General features: G+C 38.7%; 2 protein-coding genes across 2 annotated transcripts; one reads left to right on the forward strand and one right to left on the reverse strand.

Annotated features, from left to right (window-relative positions):
- The first annotated feature begins 611 nt into the window (after positions 1 to 611).
- LOC144657801 (uncharacterized) lies at positions 612 to 6,607 on the forward strand. The gene is made up of 6 exons (XM_078518165.1): positions 612 to 1,110; positions 2,614 to 2,885; positions 3,283 to 3,555; positions 4,528 to 4,683; positions 5,326 to 5,574; positions 5,853 to 6,607. The coding sequence occupies exons 1-6, from the start codon at positions 621 to 623 to the stop codon at positions 6,120 to 6,122; spliced, it is 1,710 nt and encodes a 569-aa protein (XP_078374291.1). The 5' UTR covers positions 612 to 620; the 3' UTR covers positions 6,123 to 6,607.
- LOC144658078 (uncharacterized) lies at positions 6,584 to 11,229 on the reverse strand. Its single transcript, XM_078518400.1, has 3 exons — positions 11,202 to 11,229; positions 10,213 to 10,431; positions 6,584 to 7,818 (listed from the first exon to the last, which is right to left on the reverse strand). The coding sequence occupies exons 1-3, from the start codon at positions 11,227 to 11,229 to the stop codon at positions 7,016 to 7,018; spliced, it is 1,050 nt and encodes a 349-aa protein (XP_078374526.1). The 3' UTR covers positions 6,584 to 7,015.
- Positions 11,230 to 11,842: the final 613 nt, after the last annotated feature.

The raw sequence follows: 11,842 nt of genomic DNA on the forward strand, positions 1-11,842 counted from the left end.
GTCGCTATCACTTGTCCTTCATTACGCCTGTAAAATACAACAAAGCCCATAAAGAGGAGAGAATATAGAAAGGAAACCATCCCTGAAGAGCGAGATTTGCCAATACAGATACAGGCAAACCTCTATTGAGCGGCCCCCTCTTAGCGATCACCCTCTATATTAAGCAGTCATCTATCAAATTCCCAGAAACCGCTCCTCATATTTACTTAAAATTAGCGGTGATCGCTTGAAAGTGGTTTGACTGGTTCCTGTATAAACAATATCCCCCATCGGCTAGGCTGTTTTACAATCGTCCTACACACATCGGAGGAGAGATCATCAGGGATACTTCATTTTTTGTCCCCCATCCCTTTGTCGAGTTCATCAATAGACTTCATGGTCTTTCTTGTGGCTAATTCGAGAATTTAATCCATTCACTTTAACATAACAATCGAGGTCGTCTAATTTCTTTTCCATTGCTTCTAGCTCTTTGATAAGGACGATTAAGATTACACCTGTGTCGCGCTTGTGTGTCGCGCAGGATGGGACCTTGGGGAGGCCTGGGGATGGGAATAATGTTATTCGTTTCCAGCCTTCCCTCGTGGTGTTGCTGATTCCCAGATCTCTTGATACGAAGCCGAATGAGATACCTCGCAAAACAACCAACAAAAGGCGCATTTGAAAGACATCGCAGAATTTCTAACAACAGAATGAATTATCAAGCAGCCTTATGTTACATTCTTCTACTTTTGTGTCCATCAAATCAAACAAAACCCAAACTAACACGGGAATTTAGCGACGGGGACAAACGTGTTTTGATTTTCGACAAACTTTTCCCCGCGGAAGTTGTTCGCTCTTACTATGAGCTTGTGACTTCAGGGAAAGTAGCGGGCAAGATTTCTTCGTGGTTTTACACCTACAGTGATTATTATCAAGACATTGGTACGCTTAATACATCAAGTAATTCGCCGTGGATAGCTCCTGTAAATCCCGAGTTTTTCTCCAATACAGCGTTGTGGAATATCAGCCGTAAAGTTGCGGAAGAATTGTCCGGAGGAAAAGAATATTTTCCGTACGATGTTTCTTTCTCGATGCATCGCAGATTGGATTTTATAACCGCTACTAGCAAAGGTTAGAAAGGAAAAATATTTAAGCTTTTGTAAGCTTGTTCGCAGTAGAACTTGATTTTTTTTCTTGTTATATATTCGAATTCATGTTTATATTATAAGTCTTATTTAACGTTCTGAGAGTTCATTAATTAATAGTTGTTTTGATGGCAGTCTTAAAGGAAAATTTTACCAATTTTTTATGTAAATATTTTCATTTAGGTGGACATGAAAACTGTAAAGCTAAATACACTTTGTTTAACAATTAATTAATTCTGAAAGGGTATTCTTGAATATTTTCATGCCAGCTGGGAAGGAATACCTTAGGAACCATGTGGTTGCCATGATGTGGCGGTGATTTCTATTTATTTATCAATTTATTTTTGATAAAATGACAATCACAGAACAAATCTCACAAAATCTTTTAGAAAATCTTTTACAGTATATGTCATAGGGATTTATTAGTACCCTTGGCTGTTCATTTTCCTTCAGGCCTACTTGTAAATCACCTGCTTCCCCCCTGGGGATGACCCTTAAGCCAACCACAGCCCTGGGTAGTAATTAGTTACTAGGGATGCTCGTGTCAAAATCTTCCAATGTTAAATTTTTCTCAACTTTTCACCACTGTGGGATTGTGTACTCATGTTGGAAATGCAATAAAATGGGGGTCACCAAATTTGTTTCAGAGATAATAATAACAATAAAATAATAATAATAATAATAATAATAATAATAATAGCGCGGTTTTCACTTGAGTGTCGAAAATGAATTGCGTTTGCTTTGGTTTCGCATTACTACGCTCAGTGATTGGCTTAAAAATCTCGCGCCACTTTATCAGCCAATCAGAACTTAAACCAAAACCAATCGTGACTCGCTCGCACACGTTTTCCCGCGCTTCGTGCCAGCTACATGTATTTGCTTCGTGTTTTGATTGGTTCACTTTATTGTCTGTGTCCTTTGTGATTGGCCGGAGTAATTACTTTGGTTTTGGTTTTATGACACTCAATTGAAAACTGCTCTAATATAATAATAATAATAATAATAATAATAATAATAATAATAATAATAATAATAATGGGAATTCACATCATTCACATAGTGCCTCTTGGGATCCCACTGTCTGATTCATAATAGTAATTGCACTGAGTAGAGTACAATTCAGGGAGCAATCGGCAAGTCATTTTGAAATCGGCCAATCGCTCTGAACTGTACAACATGAGGTCCAATTACTAATTAATCGTGTCAATGATTTTTGTAAGAAAAAGTCGAAGGTAAATTCAATTGGTTGTACAAAAATTGGACACCCACGTGATTGCGCGCCGATTTCATGACAGAACCAATCAAAATTGAGAATTTTGTTATTGATACGATTACAGATCGAATTGGAATTAAGTAGTGTTGGTTTGAATGATGATGCAAGTCTGCTTTGACATTGTCTTAATTGATATTGAGTTTACTGTTTTCTTTCTTTCGTTTGAAATGTATTAAAAGTTACTATTTCAGGGTTGTATTTCTTATATTTTTGCAGAGCACAATGTGGATAAAGATGAACTTGTGATTAGAATATCTCTGAACAAAGACTTCAAGAAAAATGACTATGGAGAGGCTATATTTTACAAAGATAATGGAGAGATTCTTGCTGCTGTTTATCCTAAGATGGGACGGATGGTCATATGGAATGCGTCAGTCCCATTCATATTCAAGCCTCCTGCAATGTCATATGTACAAGCTCAGTTTGACATTCTTGTAAGAATTACCACATCAAAAGAGAAAGCAGACCAAGTTATTGCAGAAACAAAGGTACTTAAAAATAGTTTTGCTGGCAGTAGTATTGGTTTTGTTAGTTTGTGGGTCTTTTGCTAAAAATCACCTTAACTCAGCAAAACTTTTTAACAGCCTGCCTGCGAACATAAGATTTTGCACGACTTTTATCTTTTTAATCACTTAGTTACCAATGTTTTTAAAGATAGGGCAGGGCTCAGACTAGCAAAAGCGTAATAATTTTCTTTTTCCATTTTTTATTTCTTTCAGTTGTAAATAGTTTTTCACATTATTTACATATTTTTTTCTTTCTTTTAGTTTATAGGGCTTCACAGATGTACTTGCTCTATCTCACACCCTAGGCATTCAGGTGTCTCCCATTCTCTAAGAAAGAAATAGTCTTGTAGTTATTGTTTCTTTCACTTTATTCCAACAGAAGTTGATTGAGAAATCAGAAAAGCAGGACACATTGGGATTTGCTCTTTCAGATGAGGGTGATATTCCTCCAGTGGACTTCAGTAAATATGAAAAGAGAAGATTCCACGACAGTCAGGGTCGAGAGATTGCAGTGTTTGATGGCTTGGTTGACAAATCAGATCTTGATGCTTTGCGACTCTTCTTGTTGCACTATAACAGTGTATTTCAGTACCAGCCTTTTGATGGTGTAGATGAAGAACACGACAATGTGTCCTGGATTGCTATGTTGAAGGTTAATAAGTAAACATAATTTGCATTTTTGTGAGACCCACCGGAAGACCATGAAAATTGGTTGGTTAGTTAATTGGTTAATAGACTTATTTAGTATATACTCAAACAGCGGATAGCATTTTTAACGCGCGCTGATTGCCTACTCAAACTGGGAATATCCTTTGCTATTGACCTCCACGCCCATCCCTTGTGAGGCTGCTACCTTGAGGTGGAGGGATGGCTTGCGAGGCTTAATGATCCTTTTGGGTATGCCAGTGAGAGTTATACTCCTGGTAGGTTCAACCTTGCTGGACAGGCCATTAGGAGAGGGTCCTGACTAAAACCAGCCTCCTGGCCCTCCAGGTTAGGGGCTAGGCGTGTGGTTGACAACCTCACCCTGTAAAAAGTATTTTGTCACCAAACACCAACAAGAAATCTTCTTAACTCACGAAATCTCACGAAACTCACGAAATCTCAAGAAATCTTCTTAACTCTGAGCCTTCACGGGCAAGAATGACCAGCGGCAGTAAAAGTGTCATATGCTAATGATTCACCTCCGAGCAATGCGCACAAAAAAATTGTAATCTTTGACAGGAATAAAATAGTCAGAAATCATCCTTTCGGGCTATATTATCTCACTGTTTTAATACTCAAACAACTATTCACCTCATTGTCGGTAATTGGTGGTGAAAAGCTGTTAAGTGTCAATAAACACAAATTTTTTAAACAAAGTGGTTGTATTAACAAGCTGGTCATAAGAAAAGCCAAGGGAAAGAGTATATTTCCTTTTTTCTTTACAAATGTTCTAAAAATTGGATTTGCTCAAACTTGTGTGAAGGACAAATACATCATCACACAATTATGAACTGATCTGACCAATTGTAGCATGCACATTCCATAAAAATGTTATAGCCCAATAGCATGTAGCCTTAAATCCAATAGCATGTTGGTGCAAATTCTGTATATGACTTACCTGTTGTCTGTAATCTCACAGGTTAAGGACTTTGTAACAAGTCGCCTCTGGAAGATTGTCAAGCAGTTGGCAACTTATCTTAGCGGACTTGATGAATGGTATCCATATGATGTATCCATGAACATCATCAGAAACTCACATTATCCCAGGATTCATGAAGATTGTGAGCCCAGTGAGGTATTACTATATTTCGACTGCAAGGGCTAGGCTCGACAAACCCAAATTATTGGTCTGTTTTTTGTCAATTCTCACCTCCCCTACCCCCCAACCTGGGGGAATCCCATTGGAAGAGGCAGGCATGCTTGTTGTAACTCTTGGGGGATGTAAATTTAACTTCAAGGCTCGACAAACGCAAGTAATTGGTCTGCTGTTTGTTATTTTCCTAGGGTGGGGGGGACTCCATGTAAAAAGGAAGGCTATGCTCAGGACAAAAAGATCCTGTAGAAACCTTTACAATCCTTTGGAATCCTATTTAGGATGTCAACCGGATTTAAATTCGATCAGGTATTAAATCCTCAAAGTTTCTTTATAAATGAAAGAATTCCATATTTTCTTTGTTGTCATTCAAGTCACTAGCTGTTATTTCTGTCTGTTTTACTACAATAGTATCTTAAAAGGTTAAATAATGTTTGAGCCACATGTAGATTGTTCTCCTTTATCGGTTTTGGTAGTTGCTCCCCCCTCCCCCCCCCCCCTGGGGGCGATATTTCACAGGCGGGTATACCACTTATTAAAAGCTGATTCTTGTCAAGTCGCCTTCAAGTTTTTGAGAAATTGCAAGACGCCCTTAACGTATTTTAACCTTTTTTAACATTTCAGCATGAATACACGTTTCTGATGTACCTGACACCAGACTGGGTGGCTAATAACTATGGGGAAACAGCGTTCTTTGAAGAAGTCTTGACCAAAGACGGGACACCTTTCCCTGCAGGGAAGCAGCAGTATGAGTGGATAGCTTCTGTGCGCCCGCGGTACGGAAGGATTGTGATATTCAGAGGAATCATTCCTCACTCAGCCAGGCCACCAAGCCCTGGGTTTAGTGGTGCGCGGTACACATTCGCTTGTAAGGTATGGGAGTTTGGATTTTCTTTGAAAGCTTTTGTTGTCTTTGTAAAAAGAACCGGTAAACTAAATATCAAATTCATCGGGGCATTTAAAGGGACAGTTAGGTTGTTACTCGTTTATCATTGTAATTTTGGGTCAGCCCTGAAATACGGAAGGGAAAATTGCATTTTTATCTGAAATTGGGTAAGCGTTTCAAAAAGCGTGCCTCACACTTAAATTTTAGGGGGAGTACCCCCGGTAGAAAAGACCATGCCAAACCAGGTTCGTTTTTCAATCCACAGGTTGCCCGCACCTATCGTCTAGCAATCTCCAAGGCTTTACGAGAAACGCTGGAATATATTGACGGCGGAGATGTTGAAGATCCAGAAGCGTATGATTTATTAAACCAGTTAATGGGTGATAACAGCGATAAATCTGCCTTAACGACCGAGTTTATTGAAGAAAAGCTTGAACGCTATCGGCAGAAACGGGCTGAGATGTTTGGAGAATTTAAGAGTTCTACCATAGAGCAAATGACAGTCGCTAAAGGACCCGTGAAAGATGAACTCTAAATGAAATAATAAATTAAAAACTTTTTCAACTGAGTGGCGTACAAAACCAATCAGAACTAGAAGAAAAAACACGTGACCGACGCCTAACGAGGGAAAACACGTGTGACGTGGTTTTGATTTTGCCTCTGATTGGATGAGTAAGTGGCGAGAGTTTTAAACTAACTAAAGTAAACCAAAGCATTTCCGAATGCCTTTCGACGCTCAGTTGAAAAACGCCCTAGCATAAAGCAATTTTTAAGTTAGACTTGACTTAAAAGCATTTTCTCCAATATTTTTCCCGTGGAATATCAAGGTGTTATTGAGCTGATCTCGTTTTGTATTTGTGTGTTCTTAAGTACAGTGCAAAATGAAACTGAGGAGTTGCAGTCTCGAGAAAAAAAGGTTTATTATGGTGTGATCGGGCTGTAGGACGATCCTTTTTAATCTTATGGGTGTATCAATCTTAAAACCGCTGAAATGTTAAAATAAAGATATTTATTAGTCAAGAGTACTTGTCGTCATAAGTTTAACGTATAACTGGTTATTAAACCTTTGTTAAACATTGAAATAACACATTTTTGTTTTGCGTTTATATCTTTCATATTTTTCTTTACATCTGTACTAACGTTACCGTACATTTATTTACAAATTTGAGCTGGAATAGTACATCAAAAATATGCATGCTGATTGTGATACGTTTTCTGAACTTTAACGGCGCAAAAAATGCTCCTTCCACGTGAAATCTTAACCTCATGTGGCCGTACCCACCTCTGAATCATTTCCACGTTTCTTGTAAAACCCGCAATATTTTTAAGCTTTAGCAGCAGTAAATTGTGGTATAAACTATTTACAACGACTACCCAAAAAGAAATACTTGGGGAAGAAAAGATGAAAAATATGACAAGTTAACAGCTCTATTGAGAAGTCCTTTCTTCTGGTTCTTGATCGTCGTCGCTTCTTTCCAAACTTCTAAGGAAGTTGTTGACCTTTTCTTGAAGGGTGCAGTCCATGCCGTCAACATGAAGTCCTAAGGGGCTTACGCTGCCCATTAATTTACCGTCGTCCATGTGAGGCGCTTGCTCATTTGACACGCCCACTTTAGGAAGGTCAGTTGCCATGGTTGCCGGAGCGCGGGACGTACTTCCGCTAGTGTCACGTGATAATTGGAGCGGTATAACTTCCTCTTGGTTAACTCTCAGTTGCATTTTTGATGGGCACGAGATTTTTCTGATCGGTCTCGGAGGTGTCGAGAGAGATGGTGGGTGATGGTGCGATAATTTTCTTCTGTAAAATAAAGGACTAGCCACGCGGTGGATAGATTCAGAAGAAATTTTTCTCAGCGATGGTGCAAAAGGATCATTAAGAACGTTTCCGCTGGAGTGTGTTGGCGCGATGTTAATCATCTCAGTTGATCTCGCCTTACCACGGTTTAAAGACGCGTTCACTTGTAAGGAGCTATGACTATACGTCTTGCGCAAACGAGGGCTAAGTTCCTTCATTGACGGCGGATCGGTGACAGAAATCTTACGACGAGGCACCGAGAATGTTGTCGTTGAAGACGAAGAGAGATCAGACGAGTTCGATAGCTGTTTCGAGAGTGGTCGTTTTAGCGCCGATTTGTGCCCCGAGGAAATTTTTCTTGCCCAAGCACTTTCGTCTTGGTTGTTGGTCTTCCCCAAACCTCTCTCCAATGGCTTCTCGTTGTGGCCGCTAGAATCTACAAAGCAAAGAAAGTGGGTCAAGTTAAATGTTATAGAGTGATTTGATCAGGTCATAAATTCTCTTAAATGATTTCCATGCATTTCCCTTGTTGATCATTGTAAGAACTTGTTGGTTGATCAGCACATGATTTTCTTTTTCTCATCACCTCTCTGCTTGAAAATGTTTGATAGTATAAGAAGGAATAACCTATTGATTATTCTTGAAAGTAAACTTGTTTGGATACTTTTTTCAGTTCGCCAGTGAAACGTTGAGCGTGTATTCGAATGGTATTCTGCATTGTCGTTTAAAGTTCAACAATACGCCTTGCGCTATATTCACAAAGTATTTTTTGTCGGTTTATTTTTGGGTAGAAGCTTGTCATTTGAAAGAATATCAATTACTGATGCCTTTGTTTATATTAGGAAGAAATTCTGCATTAATAAAAATATCATGCCCGGATAGACTCTCATGCATAACAACGATAGGAAACACGCGAAAAGTTTTACTGTCATCATGTGAACAACAAAATATCTGATCTCACTGTAACTTTAACGATATAAAATACAAAACATGCTTTGTGATAGGGGTCTTATAGTAAGAAATTGTAATGTTCTCCAAAGAAGATTAATGGAGATACAAACTCATTACTGTAGATAGGGTTTTCTGCGTCTAATATTTGGGGACCTTTATTTTGGGAGAAGTGGAGGGGTTCGCAATTCCGGAGATATCAGTTATTTTCGAAAATTTACGATATTTGCTTTCCAATCCAAGACCGTTGATTAAGTTTATCTCCCTGCACTGCATATATAAACGCGATGTATAGCATTGCTTCAAACAAAACTAGCAAGTCAGCTTGTTACAGTATCTCACATCCTTCGAAAGTGCTGGAAAATAAGACTTGTGATTTCTTTTTATCTCCTTGATAACGAAAACGTATTAGTCTCTATGACGTAAGCAAAGGCGCGATATTGGACTTAGAAGAGATATGTCAAGGCTTTGAAACTGACAAAGATGGATTACTGCCGGCAAGTGTCACTAACTGCCTGTATTAGAGACCACGATCAAGAGTGAAGAAGAGTTCTTTTGTTGTTCCATCGTTCGGTTCATTACATGTTCTCTCATGCATTGCTGTATTCTGCTCACACATCATGTTTAATTACAGGTGTTGTTGTGCAACTCAGTGAACCATCACATTAAAAATGTTTCTTGTTTTTTCGTCAATGAATTACGAAAGGAAAACAGCCATTCGTAGGAAACCCCACTCGTCTAAAACCGCATCGACAGAGATTTGTGATGGTCGTTAAAACTATACTGAGGTCCTCTGAGAGTTAAACCACAATACATGTGTTAACTGTAACCTGTAAAAGAAATCATAGATTGGCCAATGAACCGATAAGGAATGGTAATGTATCTTGTTTTGTTACATTCAAGCTGAAAAAGTCTCAAAAACTGATCAATTCTTAGCAAAAGAATCTTTTACAATATACTGTCCGACGAAGTTGTTTAACATTTTACATTGTTTGTTAAAAATGCTTGGGCGGAACTCAATATCGTTTGCAGATGAATTCATGCAGTAGTTTTCTTAATAGCCTATTTGTTTTGGAATGCAAATCATTGACTTGTTTCAAAACATTTTTAAATGCTGCGTCAGGGCCTGCTTTGCGGTTTGTGCAGAATATATTAACACTGAAATGGATAACAAAACTAATAAAACTCAACTTGTTCAACATTGGTCAATTTTGCTTAGTTAATTTTAATTAGCGGCTCTAAAAGTGAATAAAAAAATATTTTCTTACAACACATCTCTGTGTCGGCCACAATATAGCATTGAAAAAAAAAGTCGCACACACCAAAAAACAAATAGGTCAACACGGCTTTTTGCTGACCTGCTCAATTTGCCATCATTTAGTCAGGGAAATGTTGTCCGATCCAGCACCCGTTAGCAATTCCACGCGCATAGAAGCCTACATTTTTTTAGTTTTTATAAACCAAAGCACTTACGCAATTTTCTACCAATACAAGCTCGAGATCAAGAAGGCTTAGGGCCCATGCAATAAATCACTTATCGGCTAGCTTGTCGGGCAGAAGGGATGTCTTTGGCTCCAAGCTGCACAGCTTCAAGGGGCTCACTCTGTTTGGTTATTAAACAAGTCATTACCAGTTGAGCCAAACTTCCCTGTCTTCCCTTTAACTCAGTCAATAAGCGCTTGTTTTTGACGCATTAACATCGCGCATGTTTAAAAGGACTCGCACCTGTCCAATCAAGTGTTGCAATGCTTCCTTGAAAATATTTGCCAACACTGTCGGCTTTTACCGCAACAGCGCATCGATTTAACACGACGAACACTCATGTGAGAACACATATCTTATTAATACTGAAATACATGCAAACCACTTCTAACTAGCTTACCGTCCAAAGCAATATGCTCCAAAGTTGATTCTTCTAAGTCCTCTACCAAGTATCTTGCTCCATCTTCGAGTTTACTCGCTGAAATATCATCGTGCAAAGGGACTTTAAAAGTCACTGAATGTACTGCTGTCGCTGATCTTTTTGTCTCGACGTTGTCCGCGTTGTCTGGTAAATGCGATTTCTTTGACAAGTGTCGGTGAGCGGATGGTGACTTGTTCCCTTAGAGTGTGGTGTAATCCTTTAACTTCGTGTTGCAACCGGTTCAGCGTTTTCTGCCGAGCTCTTTCTAACGAGTTCAAAGACGTTTGTAGAATTCTATCTTCTCTTTCGTTTAGCCATCGGACGTTGTTCCCTCCTTGATTAAGATTTAACTCGCGCAGGCTTACTTTTCCATGTGTGGCAATTTTCATGCTTTCCATTTCTTGCAATATCTTACGGCTCTGGATTAAGGAGGGGAGCTTAGCAGTTTGCAATCATCCTTCAATCTACTTTAACCTGTCGCTGTAATGCGCTTATTAACATGCTAATCTCTGATAAATCTTGTAATGTGATATAAATCATAAGTTGCTCTTTATGTCTTCACATCTGCTAAGTTTATTTGCATCAAGCGAGCTGGAAAACAATTGAACTGAATGGTTGAAAAGACAAAGTGGTCGTTTGTGCCCCTGGGATTAATTACTAAAAGATGCTTTTCTCTTGTAAACAATAAACTCGCTTTTATCTTTTTATGTATTAATTTAATCAGTTGAAAATGATAATATTTACGTCATAATCCCAAAGTGACCAAGCGAATTCTTTATTCATTTTCCCGGTTGCGCAAAAGCATTGTACTTGACTGCAGGGGGTGTAACAATTAAATGCTAACTACAATCGGTTGAAGACAGAATTAGGAGTGCGATATTTTGAGCGACCAGTGTTTATAGCAGGTGCATGTCTTCTTCCATCGCTTCTCAAAATTGAGGAATAAAACCTAGTTTGTAATTCTTTACATTTAGATAAAAATGTTACTGGTAGCATGTCATTCCGTCATTCCGCTCGCAAGATGGCGAAGACAGAACTGCGAGCCGCGGGCGAGAGCTCGAGTGCGACGAAGTGACGTGTGTGATCGTTATCAGAGAATAAAGAACAAAACAAAACTAGATGAGAGGTTTCTTCCTGTTTATAAAATCAATACAGGAAGCCAGTGCTGTGCAAAGATTGAGGCTACAGAACTTTCCCTCTTTTATTAAATTTTCCGTTTTGCTCGCGTCAAACCATTTACCTTATTTCCAGATAGTTAGTAGAGGGGTCACCTCTACTAACTATGTTTCAAGTAAGGACCAGTTACGCGCAAGAATTGGACTTTGTAACAGTTTTGTACTGCAACAGAGATAATTTATCGTTTAAAATAGCTCACTCTTAAACTATTTTCTACATTTCGATACATTTGTTTTAACCATTCGAAGCGCGAACCACGCATAGAGAATATAAGGGCTGGAAAAATCGCAGGGCAACAGAAAGTTTAGGAACATCTCGCGCGGCTCACAAATACCAAGAGACAATATTGAGCTAATAGTGAGCTAATATAATTATTTCTATGAGCTTTATTTGGGTTCAGCCTTATAGGTTTCTGGTTCAGCATTATATCATT

The sequence above is a fragment of the Oculina patagonica genome, chromosome 6, assembly GCF_052425735.1.
Source record: "Oculina patagonica isolate OP01 chromosome 6, crgOcupat, whole genome shotgun sequence".
NCBI classification, from domain to species: Eukaryota; Metazoa; Cnidaria; class Anthozoa; order Scleractinia; family Oculinidae; genus Oculina; species Oculina patagonica.

Coding starts and splice junctions, on each gene's coding strand:
- LOC144657801 (XM_078518165.1), top strand. CDS start 621: ATGAGATACCTCGCAAAACAACCAACAAAAGGCGCATTTGAAAGACAT. Junction 3,556..4,527: donor CCTGGATTGCTATGTTGAAG/GTTAATAAGTAA, acceptor GTAATCTCACAG/GTTAAGGACTTTGTAACAAG. Junction 5,575..5,852: donor GGTACACATTCGCTTGTAAG/GTATGGGAGTTT, acceptor TTCAATCCACAG/GTTGCCCGCACCTATCGTCT.
- LOC144658078 (XM_078518400.1), bottom strand. CDS start 11,229: ATGCTACCAGTAACATTTTTATCTAAAT. Junction 10,432..11,201: donor AGTAACATTTTTATCTAAAT/GTAAAGAATTAC, acceptor CCACACTCTAAG/GGAACAAGTCACCATCCGCT. Junction 7,819..10,212: donor GGAGCATATTGCTTTGGACG/GTAAGCTAGTTA, acceptor TTTGCTTTGTAG/ATTCTAGCGGCCACAACGAG.